This window comes from Branchiostoma belcheri, unplaced genomic scaffold (genome assembly GCF_001625305.1).
Source record: "Branchiostoma belcheri isolate BF01 breed outbred unplaced genomic scaffold, Haploidv18h27 scaffold12, whole genome shotgun sequence".
NCBI lineage: Eukaryota > Metazoa > Chordata > Leptocardii > Amphioxiformes > Branchiostomatidae > Branchiostoma > Branchiostoma belcheri.
The window spans coordinates 2,622,888-2,639,568 of NW_017802602.1; the positions used below are offsets into that span (position 1 = coordinate 2,622,888).

At 40.3% G+C, this 16,681-nt stretch overlaps 1 protein-coding gene across 2 annotated transcripts in view; it reads right to left on the reverse strand.

Moving 5' to 3' along the window:
• Nucleotides 1-1,009: 1,009 nt before the first annotated feature.
• Nucleotides 1,010-16,681, reverse strand: part of LOC109462826 (UDP-GlcNAc:betaGal beta-1,3-N-acetylglucosaminyltransferase-like protein 1) — a 19,389-nt gene continuing 3,717 nt past the window's right edge. The window contains exons 7-12 of one of the 2 annotated variants that reach the window (XM_019759458.1): nucleotides 16,166-16,261; nucleotides 15,600-15,724; nucleotides 15,020-15,155; nucleotides 10,503-10,571; nucleotides 7,784-7,858; nucleotides 1,010-1,475 (exon numbers count right to left, since the gene is read on the reverse strand). In XM_019759458.1, the coding sequence (XP_019615017.1) occupies nucleotides 1,395-1,475; nucleotides 7,784-7,858; nucleotides 10,503-10,571; nucleotides 15,020-15,155; nucleotides 15,600-15,724; nucleotides 16,166-16,261 (582 nt within the window). In that variant the 3' untranslated portion in view covers nucleotides 1,010-1,394. The remainder of the gene's footprint in view (nucleotides 1,476-7,783; nucleotides 7,859-10,502; nucleotides 10,572-15,019; nucleotides 15,156-15,599; nucleotides 15,725-16,165; nucleotides 16,262-16,681) is intronic. The other variant, XM_019759457.1, reaches the window with a different exon arrangement.

Below are 16,681 nucleotides of genomic sequence, written 5' to 3' on the forward strand. Positions count from 1 at the left end.
GGGGGGGGCTCGGGAAATACGCCAAGAACGTCGTGGTGTTTCAGATCCCAGGAGATGTCCTTCCCTCCACACTGAATGGGCCGAGGTTACGGTTTTGTGGCCACGCTAAATAACAAGTCAACCCCGGGCCATCAAAAAACGACAACTCGCGTCTAGCCTAGCGTACGTACGTGGTTACGCTGACATGCTGCGGTATCAAGCTGTCTTTTTTCATTATTTCCAACATCTAATCACAAGACGTGGTGACGGCACACTCAAGTTTTTTAAACTTATATTAATGCCACCACCAACACAGGGGACAATACAATACTCATTTTCACCTGAGCGAAGTGAGGAAAGTCGTGTAAAGAAAGTGTCTTTCCCAAGGGCACAAGATCGGTGGCATGTCAGGACTCGAACCAGGGACCTCTAGGTTCCAAGTCGAGCACTCTGCCGCTACGCCACACGACCCCACTGACCACACAAGCTGTCTCTCTTCTCCCAAACGGCTGACTTCGTAAAAATACATTTCCCGTGACGCCAAAAGGCCACAGAAGATAGTCTCGTACAATGTAGCAACAAAAAAACCGATACAACCAATATGGCGAGGCCTTCATGATAGTACCAAGATGTTTTATTAGGAAATGGAATCTTGTATGTAATCAATAGTATTTAGTAATTTAGTATCTAAAATTGATCAATCGTATTTACAATAGAACGAGCGTGGTCATCAGTAAGCATATTTGTAGTTTTAATCAAAATCCTGGGCACGACATGTAGTCTCCACCATACTACTTTGCGGGCTGAATAAATAGCAGAAATTGTCTTAAAACAGAATATCACTGACCACGTACGGCCGACTTCTCCCTTGTTAATGTTATTGTCCAACACTTGTCTCTGTTAACCTTGAAACGCATTTGTCAACAGACAATACTAGTACCATTATCAACATGAAGTAAAAACGCATAGAAGGTCCACTTTGCAGGTAAAGGCGTCTGGTGGAGACTATACAACATGTAAGGGAAAGTTAAAAATTGTCCACTGTCAGCCAGAATCAGCTCATCATCATCATATCTTGTCGGCCCACTGCTCCAGCCAGTCCAGGGCCTCTTGGTTTGCATCCTACAGGTCTCGTTTGGTGACAGATGGTCCAAATTCGCAGTCCTGTAGGATGTGTTGCATGGTTTGGGTAGGGTGTCCACATGGGCAGTCAGCTGAGCTCACCCGTCCCCATTTTAGCTCTGGTCCTACCTACTCCACACCTAGCTCTGTTCAAGGCAGCCCATTTCCTTCTAGGCAAATGAGTGCCATGAGGTAGGGACTCACATGGGCTCTGTAGAGCTTCCTTTGGAGGAGGAGGGTCTAAAGTTCTCCACTGGTCCAGTCGGTACGTGGCAGAGTCCTTACCACCAGAATCAGCTGAAGAGGAAGTAGTCGACTCCTTCCCGAAGATTGAGAGACGCGAGATTCTTCTCAAACTGTCCCCCCGTCAGGTCCTGAGTACAGACACAACCACTGTCAATGGTATCATGAAAGTTCATCTGTGTTGGTATAGTTACATGTTCAAAGTTAAAACTTTTGGTCCAACGCAAAAAATTCTCTCACCTAGACCTTTCGACCAGTCACTCTGGTCTTCCTCAGTAGACTGACCCTCAGATACCTTTGACCCAGTGTTGACGTCACACTTCAAAGAAGCCACGTGACAAGCTTCACTGGGTCAGTCTACTGAGGAAGACCAGAGTGACTGGTCGAAAGCTCTAGGTGAGAGAATTTTTTGTGTTGGAACAAAAGTTTTAACTTTAACCACTGTGAACGTTAGTCATGCAGAGATACAACATGTCATTGACGTAACTGATCTCCAAGCAGATTCTGTGGGGCAAGGGGAGTATATATTGGCTGCCTGTATCCGTTAGCCTTCTGTACATTAGTGTAACCATTGGTTGCCCAACGCCAATAGTTAGAGGAGGCCAATATAGACTCTCCTTGACCCACAGAATCTGCTTGGAAATTATGACAAAACACCATCAGTGCTACGTACATGCATGTGTGTTGGGATTGGTACTGCTGACTCATGGTTGAACATGGTCCACACCCAAATGCTTGAAACATTTTGCAACATTTGGTTGGCGAACACCAGTAGCCGAACAGTAGCCGAACATAGTCTCTACCAGACTAACTACGCTGGCTATATATATATATATAGGAGTCTATTTGCCAGGGGAGTGTGGCCGCCTTGTAGGTTTGACTATGCCTTCGGAGGGAAAGAAACTACCTCCCCACGGCTGGACTCCCTTGGCCAATTTGATACTCTTTTTTACCGAATTCTATAATCCGTATTCCCGTAGAAAGGCCTGGTGGAGGCTAAGCCGAACACCAGCCGACCTTGATCCTGACCTACTCCTAACCATGGTTAGGGGAGTTAAGCAGTGTTCGGGAGGTCATATCCAGCTATATGTGTAACAGGGGCTTAAGCCCCAAACAGTACAAGGTGCTTTATTCAACATTATTTATCTTGCTATTCAAACATCATGTGTATCACCAGGCAGAGTGACTGACAATTAGATCCAGATATTTTCAGACACAGTTAACCACTACATGATTGACCAATTTCAAGTTGTCTTACTTGCCCAGACGATCATTTTCTGCCATAATTTTCTCCTGCAAATTTCCTAATGCACAAAAGTAGCAGCACAGGAACTTGTCTAATCTTATATATATCACACACATACACAGATAATAGATACAGCTACTAAAAGTCCATTAGAGCACATTATGCGTCACCCTTACATAAGTGATTTGAGCACAGCAGACTAAAGTACATCAATGTAAAAGCCTGGTTTGGCAGGCGGGAAATTAGTGTTGACAGAAAAATTTACATCCCAGTTGTGCTGTGCTTTGGGAGAGAAATACAGGACGTACATGGAAAATATGTGGTTTATGTGCCAGGGCTCGAAATTCGTTTTTGAGAATAGATGCACTGGTGCACCCAACCTAAAAAATTAGGTGCACAAAACATTTTTTGGGTGCACCATGTAAAAAAAAACCTAATTGCAGGTCTTACTGATTCTCTTCTGAGCTTGAATCTAAAATGAGAGCTAACTTCAAAATCTAAAACATTTAACTACAACAAAGATTTTATTATTTTTCTGATACTTAGAGACCAAGAATATCCGGTAAACTATCATACACTTCTAATGTTAAAAATTCCTACAAAAATATTTGGGTGCACCAGTGCACCCACAGAAAAAAATTTAGGTGCACAACTCCAATTTTGGGTGCACTAGGGTGCACATGCACCCAGTATTTCCAGCCCTCTGTGCACAAGTCATGTCAGGCCACGCTGTTTTATGGATGCCACCTACGCACTCCTGGGGTTTGGGCCGTTTTTATGCTGAATAAAAAGGAAATCCTGCCACTACAGAACTACCCTAACAAGCAAAGGGGCGAAACACTAACATAAATTGTACAATTGTAAAAAAAAAACAATGGCTACAGAGTTACCGCAACGAGCAAAGGTACGCAACACTGACATAAATTGTACAACTGTAAAAAAAAACAACAACAGAATTTGTCCAATGCCCGATTCCCAAACAAGACAACCTATCTCCCGAAAGAATAAAGTATCCACCGTGCCACCGTGATGCCACCGTCAAAATTTTGGGGCAATATGCGACCAAATCAGTCGCAGTCACGAGCCCTGTAACAGATACAAATACAGAATCTCTACAGACTCAGGTCTGTTGGAGAGTTCTCTTCTCTGAGTCTGCTCTTCTGCACAGTGCATTGGTCAAGACTAAGCGGAAAGAAGCCCACGCAAGATAAGTCATTTGTGTTTCTTTCTATTTTTGTCTTTGGGACATCCACTGAATCATTTTTGCACCCCTTTAATCACTTTACTCTAAATAGCAGGCTTAGCATAAAGTGAGCCACACATGGAGAGCCACACTGCAATTAGAACCAGTAAGGTCGGGCAGGAATATAAGGCCACACCAATTTAATTTGTTGGTTCTCGTATTTTTTCAGAAAAAATTAGAAGCGACAATTAAAACAATAGAGTTTGAACTTTTGATGAAACAAAATTGCATGATAGTTATATTGAAAAGCTTAAGAACTAGAAAGAAAAGGACTTTTTTCAATCGTTGGGGCCAAAATATGTCTTTCATTGAGCATTTTGCAGTTAATTTAGAACCAAAAAAATTTTGCAAATCAGAAAAAAATGGACAGGGCGATCCGAGAAGCAACAAATTAAATTGGTGTGGCCTAATGGGTGATACAGCTGCTACTTAACAGAAATAATAGTGTATCACCAGGGTTACTACAGGTTACATACAGGCAGCCTTTGTTCACAATCTGGTAATCAGTGGGGTGACACAGGAAAACGTGAGCAATCACCTGTTTTGTCTTCCTGACTCCATTTTGTGATGGAAAAGCTAAATAATATAAAGGAATATAAAGAAGAAACCAACAGCATGCACACACGGGTTACTCCAGGTTATGCACACTCACAGATGACCTCCTAACAACTTTCAGTACATATCTTAGCCTCCTGTGCAGGCTCCGGGGCGGGTGGAAATTTTGATACAGCGTTTCTGTATCAAACAGTGGAATGTTCTACAAGTGTTGTGTAACTGTGGAATGGAACCTTCTCTCGGCGGCTGGTTTGGTGCACCAGTTCACCTATTCCCCAAATGAATTTCGGGTACACTTGATTGAAACTTTTAACAAAAACCTGACAGAACAAAACTTTCAGTGCTTATAGATCTGCTCCTATAGCCCTTAGGCCACACAGTTAAGCACTACAGCAGTTGTTCACTGTACATGTGACCTTTCTGATCTAAGTGCTGACTGCTAAACAGAAAAAAACACATGCACATGACACATAAACCTTAAGACCTTACACGTTAAGAAAAACCTAACAGTGACAGAACAAAAGCTACATACGCACCCAAGCATACAAAAACTGTGCACTTAACACTCTTCCAGTGTGTAAATTAGCGTGCTTTGACGTACGTAAGAAGATTTTGAGCGAGCTTGACACAGTGTGTGTGAGTGACAGTTAGAGTCAAGAGTGTACATTCATATTGTACCTTACCTCAAGGGTTGGCGTACAATTTGAACGTACATTCTTGACATGTGTCAAAGCAGGCCAATTTACATGCAAGAATAGTTTGAAGTACACAGTTTTCACAAAGACAAGATTTTTGCCCAACGCGTATTTCAGGTCAAAATGCCCACGTGAACACTTGGAACACGTGGAATTTCTTGGTTGATAATCTGACATTTGAAGGCACAACATGGAAGTTTCTTGGTTCTGTACTTGTTCTTTTCTGGGCTGCTATCAGATATTTCGTGGTTGGTACATCCACCAGTCATTCTGTACTTCATGCATTGTCTGGACATTTTTCGTCTGTCCTCCAGTGACACCGACTAGCATGCCTGTAGCCATGGGGGGTTCGGGGGATTTGGAAGAACAAGGCTCAAAGGTCCACTTTTTGGTCCACTTTTTATCTAAAAGTCCAAGATTTCTCTTTAGATGGACTGATTTGTATCATCAGCGGGCCTGAATTTTTCTCTAAAATCCTCTCAAAAACGCACTGGAAATGCCATTTCAGAAGGTTCATTTTTCAAAATTTTCGGGGGGAAGCATGCCCCCAGACCCCCCCTAGGAACCTTGGCGCTCGCTGGTCCCCTCAAGTAGTGGGAAGAACCCCCTCATTCAAAATCCTGGCTCTGGGCTTGATAAGTGTCTTTTCATTTCCGTGACACTAGCACCCCTCTCATATAGTTGTTCGTGCAGAATCTTGCGGCTTGGTTCTGTATACCCTTTCCAGTTTATCTTTAATTTGTCTTTGTACTCCTACTTCTACTTCTATAAGATACTGAACAAGACCCTCACAGGGCTTCACGTTCAGGTGTCTTCTTTGTATATGGATACAATATTCTAGGTTGCAACTGAGAAAATATGTGCAGGTGTTCGAACTAATGACGACTTTGGAGTGTTCTCTTCTTTTGTACGAGTAGAACAAAGGCCTCATGGTACTTTGCAGCAGCTTGTTACAGTGATACAACTATCGCCGCATTTCACTGCCAAAATGTAGAGGAGAGATAAACACATTTTTCGTCTGTCTTCCAGTGACACCAACTGTAGTTTTTTTTTTCATTCCCGTGACACTAGCACCCCTTTCATATAGTTGTTTGTGCAGAATCTTGCAGCTTGGTTCTATACCCTTTCCAGTTTATCTTTAAATTGTCTTTCTTTATGGATCCCATATTCTAGGATGCAACTGAGACAGTAAGTGCAGGTGTTCGAACTAATGGCGACTTTGGAGTGTTCTCTTCTTTTGTATGAGTGGAACAAAGAGTTCATGGTGTGAGTTCACACTAAGCAGCAGCTTGTTACAGTGATACAAGTATCGCCGCATTTCACTGCCAAAATGTAGAGGAGTGATACACACATCTAGGTCAAAAGGCTGGAATCAAAACGTGTCATGAATGCGAAGTGGGGTTTGTATAAGGCCTTCTTAAACTCTGTATCCTTAGGCAATGATAACACAAAACCTTACATAAAGCACAAATCCACTAGTGTTGAATCATCAAGAGAAATCGGAACAAAACAAGATCAGTCAATGATAAGTAGATTAATTGGCACTAAAACTTTCAGTTTTCTTGTCCATCAGATCAAAGCTACTTTACTGCAGCTGGCTGAGTTTGATGCTAAGATTGCAAAGTTTCTGATATTCTTAACGAAGGCAGCATGATAATACTTGAGTATTGGTATGTTATTAATTCTTTCCTAGAACTATCGCAGAGTGGAACTCACTGTCATCAAGTACAGTAGGGACATTGTCATTAGATAGCTTTAAACAATGTCTAGAGCTAGAAGTTCAAGGGTTAGGTGTAACAAGTCGATCAGTGTAATATAGCCAGCTGCCAGCCACCTGCGAAGCTGGTGTGTTACGCTGAAAGGCGGTAATACCTGCTATACAGATACAGATATGTGAAAGGTAGACTGGGTACACAAATTTGGAAGGGCATACTCCGCCCCATATATGGGAGCCCGGATGGTGGATGGCGTGTAAAAAATTGCAAATGTTGCTGTCAAAATGTGGCCTTGGCAAAGAAAATAAAAATATCATAGATTATACATAATGTCATGTAAAAATAGACCTAGAAGTCTACCATGTCAGATAGAGTTTTTTTCTGTACTAGTATTTCTAAAAAGTCCTCAGACACCATTAAATGTTATCTTAATAGATAATGTAGGGCAGATGTTTTTCTTCAACATGTTTCACTTTTAAAATTTGAAAGAAGTTCTGTGAAACGGCCCTGTCCTTGGTACTGAAACGGTACTGAAATCACATGAAAAATAGGTTTGTTGTCAGTGTTGACGTCACACTACAAAGAAGCCACGTGACAACCCTCACTGGGTCAGTCTACTGAGGAAGACCAGAGTGACTGGTCAGAAACTTTTTGGATGGATGAAAAGTTTTAACTTTAAACACTACTAATTTCTGTGCATCCCAAGTACATTATAGCAAAAATGGTTTTGGGAACCTGGGATTGGTAAGGTCTCAATTGTTGGATCTTTCCCCCAGATTTCCAATTCCTACAAATTAGTATTGGTTTAAGTCAAGAGTTGAAACTCCATATAGTTGGCACTTCATGAGATGGCTTTACATGCTACACGTGCTTTGAGTGAGAGCTGATTTTTTGTAATTAGCAATTAACAGGATAATGTGTAATTACCTGCAGTGCAATTAACAGATTTCTACTAATTACATATATCGTTGTAAAATGAACTCACCAGTTTGACACATATAACAAAAGGTGGAGATGCCTCCTTGAAATGTATGATGGGAACTCTCGGCTTTGGCAACTCCTGTAACAGTTTAAAAAGTCAGACATTGTTAGGTCTAGTTCTGGAATCATGGGACAAGAACAAAATTCATATCAACTGTGCTTCAAATATTTTTATTTTATTTTTTGTTAAAATACATGTTAAGTTTCATTCTATATCCTTTTCTTTTTGTACTATGTTCAATCGTTGTTACTATACATTGTACCGTGTACAACTGTCATACAATAAAATTCTTTAATATGTAATGTTACAACCTGAACAATAAAGGATCAGCCATTGCATTTTGTAATATGAACTTGAGCAAGGTAAAACATCTGCACTTGTTTACGTCAGAGTAAATGCTTCCACAGTTGAAAGTACTAAGTATATTATTCACTTAAATGTTATTTGACTACATCCTTGCTTGGTGGGTACTGTAATTCACTTAATGTTCACGGTAGCAAAAGTTCACAGTCTGAGAAAAATGTATATATTCACGGAACTATACATTCACGGTGGCGACAGGTGCAGGAAAAAGAAAGTCCAGTAATTATTTGATAAGTTCACGGTACAGAAGTGACAGTGAAAACAGTGAACATAACAGTACCATGAAAAAAATCAGGAATTACAGTATGCCAGAAAGCATCGACTCATCAGCTCAAAAGGGAGCGCCGAACACTTAAACCTTATCCCAACACATCTGCCTTTACAACTCTCCTGTAGTTTGCGTGAATGGCCGTTTCCCGCAGGTATGTTATGCACACAGGAGTCCTGACCCTGGCACTCTAACTGCCTGTGGGTCAGCGGTGGCTATCTCAGTCCAACCCACACAGGTACCCCCTGAGTGCTCACATTGTGCCAGAGTGAGTGAGTTAACCTATAGAACCAGAGATAGCAGGCTGGGGCAGTCTAGTGGATAACATGTACTCCTACGTACGCTTGTCTTATACACTTTTCAGGTTGGCAGGATAACTTGGTTGGTAACTTTTTTTGCAGTACTGTAATTCACTTTGTCTTCATGGTAGTAAAATTTGATGGTCTGAGGAAATTGGACTTATTTTACCCAGTGGTAGAAAGTGCAGAGGAGCTAGGGGAAAGATAAATATTCTGATAACCGTAATCATTATGATAACTTCATGGTACAAAAGTGACCTGTGAAAAAAGTGAACATGAAAGTACCATGAAAAATAGAGGAATTACAGTACATGTTAAAGCCAGATGCTGCATGTTTACAATGTACGTACACATGTAGGGTAGCTTGTTGTAATACATAGACTCCTACTACTTAGCATTAGAATATAGCATTCCAGTATGCAACACTCATGTTTTTTATTCTCTCGACCACAGTTGGTTACATTTGTGCATTCAGCCCACCTGGGCAAGAACATGTGATAAAGATTCAAATAGATAATGACTTTATGTCAAGATGCACTCTCCTTCTTGTTGGATATCCCCCAACACCCCTAGTGAGGTATTTACCTGATGGGGTTTGGGGGATTATAGGAGAATTATACCTGTCCAGCCCTGAAGGTCTTTAACTGTCTGTACTTGTACAGGTATAGGCTACTACCTGATTCTACTGTCTAATTAGAAGGCCACACCAATTTAATTTCTTGGTTAATGGACTTTTCTAGTGAAATAATGGAGTGGGTGGGCGAAAAAAATAAAAAGATAAAAAGAGGCCTATACATGTATATAGGCATCCTATTTTGGGCCAAAATGGGACGATAGGAGCCATGAAGTCAACACACCAGGCTGGTTCAAAATTTAAACAACTAGGAAGAAAAGGACTGTTTTCAACTGTTCAAAGCAAAATATGAGCATTTTGCAGTTGATGCTGAATTTTTTTTTTGCAAATGAGAAAAGAATGAAGCGGGCAAATCCGTTAGCCAAGAAATTAAATTGGTGTGGCCTAAGTGGAAAAAAAAAAGAAAATCTATGTTTGCTGGGATTAACTGATAATTGAAGTCACGTCCTCCTCTGATCTGTGGGCAGGTTTTACAAGTCTGTGGGCAGGTTTCAGATAATTGATAATCCGCGGGCACTCTGACTTATTGAATCTGGTTCAGAAAGCAATGTTATCACAGAATCTGGTAGGATTTTTCTTGCCCGAAACTATAGGGAACTGGGGATTTAAACAAACTCGTTCTAAGGTTGTGCCAAAAGACATTCTTAGAGAGTCTACAAACTGAGCACTACAGTCACTGTACCGTTTGGTATATATGGCCAAAGTTTAGAACGTGCACAACATAATCACAGGCTAGGCCTACTTATTTAATAAACGTTTGTCCCACTACCAACAACATCCATCCAAAACTGCGTTGCTAACTTGCAATTCTTCATACACTGAGAAAAATATTTGATCCTGAAAGTATACGTAACAGACCATGTCTAGTAAACAGTTACTTCCAACATACATGTATTGTATTAAAGAAATTGGCAACAAATTTTGAGCCGATCACAAACTTTAAGATATTTGTTAAAGTAAAAGCCTATCTAGTACATATTTTGACTGTTGATAGTTGGGCCCACAAATTGTGAACATAAAGTCTGCCAGGATGAAAAGACTATGCTGAATGATCTTTAAATGCAATAGCTTTCATTCTGCATATTAATAAGAACAGAAATTACTATCAGTAAAGGTTGAATGTGCGACTGTATATGACAGTTATTGCCTTGAACCTACCCTTGATTCCTCGTATGTATAAAAGCCTTTCTCGATCTTTTTAACATCAACGTCACAGAACGCAGCTACCTGAAAACAACAACAACAACATCAGATGTTCTCACAGCTATCACCAGCACGTACTGCATACATATTATGTTTAGCGCTTTATGTACAGGATGTCACAGTTGTGGAATAACATAGGCGGCAACTAGCAAAGTACTGGATTGTAAATAGTGAATTGTGTTAAGTTTGCCATGTACTGTTAATTTTGTAATGTACCAAAATCTCCATCCTACTGAACACTCTGAATTTCATAAAAATCAACAGTTGTATCCTTTGATAATTGATAAAATCCTTTTTTTCAAACACAGTCAAACAATAAAGTCTTAAGACACACATCTGTAACATCTGTACCATTGTTGAAAATATAAAAAAATGTTAACTTGAATTTTTATTTGTTTATCTGTGTTGATAATTTCTTCCATGAAGTGGAATATTACATACTGTTGTCCTCCCATACCCTAATAACTGCCGTATCTTTGATATTGTGTTTAACTATATCCACCACTCTGGAAGATTTGACCAATCTCATTAATGTTATGCTATAGGTATTGGTGCGCCAGCCACTTTTATTTTATGTTTAATATGTTATACTTTATGTTATCTTTATGTTTACATTTGTATTATGTTTTATGAGCAGCAGATTCACATAAGCACAACAAGTGCTTCCTATCCAATGCTCAAAAATCCATGTGAATAAAATAAAAATACTGTAGTCTTGTGCAAAGGCAAACTAGAAAAACATCCGGGGAAAGTGGGGCACATTATGCAGCTGATATTTTGTTTTACTTATTTTATTCATAGCTTATATAAATAGGTTGTGTTACATTTGAATTCCTGTTATTATCATTTTAAAAAGTGAAATACCTGAATTTCTGTTGTTATTATCATGATAATTATATTTGCAATTGTTTCTGTTGTTATCATGATAATTCATACTGTTATATTTGATATTTTTGTTATCTTACACATTTATCATTTATAAGTTATCTTATTCTGGGAGTACGCTGGTTCGACCACCTGCCTGGCACCGAGCTCAGGCAAAGGACCCAGCAGCCTCCTGCTTCCCGTGTGGCAGTGATGCGCCGAGTCCGCTGGTACGGTCATGTCCTACGACTCCCACCCGACCACCCCACACAGGCTATCCTGAACTTCGGCCCCCAGTCTGCGGGGTGGAAGAGACCGCGGGGGGCCCCGCACCCGCTGGACGGACGTCCTGGCCAAGGACCTGGCCCTGGTCAACATCACCCCCGAAGAAGCGCAGGGGCTCGCCCTGGACAGATCGAGATGGAGAGAGGTGGTCCACCTAGTAGGCTCGACGCACATCGTGCAAGAGGACTGAGTGAGTGAGTGAGTGAGTGAAGTTATCTTAAACTTACAAGTTTATTGTTTCTTGCTGGGTGGTTTCCATCCCATATTTCTTTGTGGAAAGATCAATAACAAAAATAGAACTGCGACAGAGGCCGACATCGTCTACCAGATACCTTTGACCCAGTGTTGACGTCACACTTCAAAGAAGCCATGTGACAAGCCTCACTGGGTCAGTCTACTGAGGAAGACCAGAGTGACTGGTCGAAAGCTCTAGATGAGAGAATTTTTTGTGCTGGACCAAAAGTTTTAACGATAAACCGGACAGTGAGTGAGTGAGTGTGTGAGTTTAAACATGTAACGAGTACCAACAGGGATGAACTTTCATGATCATAACAAAAATATCTTTAATAAGAAATTCCGCATGCGTAAGTGTTGTTGTTCAGAAGTGAAGATGAATCTACTGGTGGGTAGGAGGACTGGAGTGCACCTGGCAGGCTTTTTAATTATCAGTATGGTTATTAGCTCGTATAATGGCCACGGCAATTATTTTCAAGAGCAAAACGCTGTTTTTTTTACGAATCTCACAGGAAGCTTGCCAACGAGTGTGAAGAAGGCTAAATTGGTACTTATCAGGCCATTTGCAGCTTTTACTTGTCATATGGTAGTGAGTGGGAGTGTGTAATGCATGATCATGTATCCTGCAGTCAGCTCAAGTTTTCAGTTGCTTAATTACAGTATTGCCGATGCTGAATTTACAATGAGCAGTGATGGAAAAAAATTTCACAAAATGAAGCTGAAGATATGGGCAAAAATAAGAATTTGTTATTTCATCTCCTACAGTCCTGTTTCTGGGACCCATGGGAGACACACTATTTCCCTATTTTTGGTCAAAAATAAGGCTAGCAAATAATTAAGTGTAACTCTATACAGGTACAGTACCCGGTACTGAGGGATTAGGTATTTTTGACCTGTACATATACCTAATCAATTTTTTAGGTACAGTATCGGTACTGTGTACCGGTACACAGCTCTAGATGACACTAAGGAATTTTGTACATGCCCCTGACTAACAGCATTTTCTATAGTTTGGCTGAATTTGTTATGAAAACCACCCATGGCATTCCCATCAACTCCCCAATTTCCTGCTGTACACCTATAAAGGCTGTATGTTGCATGCAATTATTATTGTACAATGAATGCAGTGGAAAATGAAATACATTTTGTTAGCCAGTGTCCTCACTATGAGACCGAAAGAAACAGATTATTTCAGACAGTTACAACAATTTCTCCATCCTTTCGTCATTTAGAAGATCACCAAAAAACTGCATTTCTACTAAGATCACAAAACCCACTAATTATGCAGAATGTGGGACTATTCATTATCCACTGCCTTCAAAGAAGAAGTCGAACCCCATAATAGCTAGCGTAGTAGTAGAAGTAGAAGTTTTTTCCAGACAGTTGTTACCTGTCTCCTGTTACTGTATTGCAATGAGTATTATACTTGATTGTAAAAGCAATTAGCCTTCGGGCATGATTTTGCGAATAAAGTTTCTAATTAATGAGAGTAGTGATTAAAATACAGAGTACAGCTACTCAAAACAGAGAGACGATCATACAATTGTACATGTATGCACAAGACGTTGTGCTCGTGATGCGACTGTGAAAATTTACTGTTAGTCTTAGAGGCATCCAGTGCAGTTTTTAGGGCTTGGAAACCGGATTTTTCAAAGTCAATGTTCTAGTCGTTTATCTACATGTACATAGTGAGTTGAAACCACACTGTCCTAATTTTGTTTGTTTGTTTATTTAGATCTCCATTAGTATGGAAGTCAACTCCATACTATTCTTCCTGGAGTCCTAATGTATATTGGCCCTCTTGGAACAAAAATTCCCAAAATTCTGATGGAAGATGGTTACTGGAAGGGCCCTTGGCTGATTTTTGGGGTACCACCCATAAAATAAAGGACTCGTCTTGGGGCTTGTTTCTGCAGTTGTAAAAGCCCAAGGTATAAAATACGTTTTATGTTCCGTACAGTCCCTCACAAAGGCTCCAGGCTGTGATAGAATTTAAGGTCTGATTTCAATTTGCTGATACCAACTTTATATTTGGTGGCTGGATGAAAAATATGGACCAGACATGAGACTTAGTGTTATTTCCACATAAACTTAAACTCCATAAGGGAGCCTAAATTGTACCCACTAAAATTTATCAACACATAAAAATCCTTCTTATACCTTCTTATCTTCTGAAAGGGAGATGATGAGATAAACAAATGGCTGGCATGTTCGCAACAAGGGCAACTCAACCCTGCAGTACCTATAAAATACAATAGGTGGTGCTGCAAAACAGACCTATAACATGCATGACATACATGTAGACAAACATTAACATTGCATAGCACTTAGTACAATAGTGAACTTTATTCCAAAACAAGGGTACGCTGCATTGTATTATGAATAAAGTTCAGAATTGTACGTATACTATAATGATAACTACCAACTACAGATTAACTTCCATGACAATTATACAGCACTATCAAGAGCACGTTGGCAGAACGTACTGCACCTGCGCAAAACTTGTAATGTATTGTGCATAGCACTTCGACAGAACATCTCATATATTACAAGGCTGTATTCACACATCCATGTATATGGCTAGAATTCCAACAGTAGTTTTGAAATGTTATGTCAGAAAAGATATTATATGCAACAGGCAATATTCTGAAGCAACATTGACCAAAAATCTGACGAAAACCGCAAAGATCCATAATTCAGTGCACAGGCACAGTACGTTCTGCCTACATGCTACTATCAAGCAGTATGTCAGTCCAGCGTGCAAAATACCTGGTTGCCCAGTTGCCCCGGGCAACCAAATTTTACTTGGAGCAACCTATTTTTGAACCTAGGTAGCCCAGTGTGCTACCTGAATTTTAAGAATGTCCCCCCCCCCCCAAAAAAAAATCATGCTTGCACCACTGTATCCGGCAGATTGCTTTTTAATTTTAGGTATTAGGCTGTTAGAAATATTGTCAAAGGCTTATGTATGTAACATTACAGTTTGAGGAAAGTAGTAACTTATAGGTGGGGCAACCTAAAATTCTGATGGGCAACCTAATTTTTGCCGTAGCTGGTTCAAAAAAGTATTTTGTACACTGCAGTCTCACCTTAGCTTTACTTTCTTTAGACAGGTCCCTATAAAATCGTCTTCCCTGTTTTCCAGCGTTCCAGATGGTGAACCTGCTCCAGTTGACCAAAACCCTGACCTGCAGGGCTGCCAACTGTATGGTCCATATCGTTTCTCTGAAAAAGAGACACCTTGCATATCAGAGTGGAGCTGCAGGAACCAGGCTATTTTTTCATTGACTTCAGTACACCACAAAGCAGCAACATAAATTTGACCATTATAATTATAGTTAGTATATCATCTTTTGAGATAAACTCAGTACATGGACCAGTGCAGGTTACAGGTGTAAGCTACAGGATTGTGTACATGTAGGTGCAGGTACAAATGTAGGCATCAGAAATATCTGCAAAGCTCCAATTTTACCTGCACTTAAGTGCATCTGTACCCAGTATTCCATGCCCTGGCAATGTGATAACAGAAGATGGTAATAAAGGCTCACAGTTGGAAACTATTAGATTATGGCCTTTGGCATTAACCATATTTGTTCAAGCAAGAGTGCACTTTACCAGATCGCAGGTTTTCCTACGAAAACAATAAAACAGATAAAAGCTAATAGTCACCTGTGTACAGAAGCTGTTGCGGCCTGCGGGTGATACCTGTAGGTAAGCAGGTGCTCGTCCACACGTATCACCTGTCCTCCCAACCGCAGGTGCTCCAGAAAGAATATCAGGTCTTCAGGCACACCCTGCATTCAGCAAAAGGATTTTAGAATGTAATAGCTTGAAGGCTACTGGCAAACAGATATTGACAAGAACAATGAGTAGAACAGAATGTAATAAGGAATGGTAAATATAATAAAACCATATGCTAACAAGTTTTATGTTAGTACTAATCTAACTTTCTATCTCTCTATCTTCCTATCTGAAAAAATTTCCTTGCTGTAAAAATTCTTATATAATGAACTATGTCATATATATTATATTTCGTATTGGGCAAGTGAAAAGTTGTTTCGGGCAAGTAGAAATGACCATGAGCTTGTCCGATAGGGCAAGTGGATTTTTGAAAACTTGTCCAACCCTGTGTAAAAGAATCACTGGTAGGAATTGACATTAGAATTTAGATTGCTCCAACTACCATGACTCTTAAACGATGAGTAGATATAATAGCACAGTATCGATATGTGTACCTTTCCTCCTTCATGAAAGCCTCCAACCTTGTCCCACACAGAACGGGCACAGAACCATGTGGGCATGATCACTGTAGGACCATTGGCTGTGTAGATCTGATACATGTGCACAAGACAAGGGATTCAAAGGATCAGAACACTGATTTCAAAAGGCAGTCTTCATCTGTAGATGTTTCCTCTAAAGGATAACAACAAGATATCCATGTGGTATAATGTCAGCAGTTAAGTACGGATACATGTTAGGCCCAGTCCTGTACATGTGTCTGAACAATTCACAAATTGTCCTTCTGAACTCCTTCAATAACAACAGAAACACTAGAAAAGTAACATTTGCAAAGCAAATGCATAATGTTTACCTTCGGATATGGTCTGCTTTGTTAATTCTAAACACATTCACGTACATGTATATGGTGACGGGAGTCTAAATGCCTACTATGAGATTGCAACATTATGTAACCCAACACCAGTTACTATGGTGACAGACGTCAACAAAAGAGGCCATTGGCCAGGTCAGAG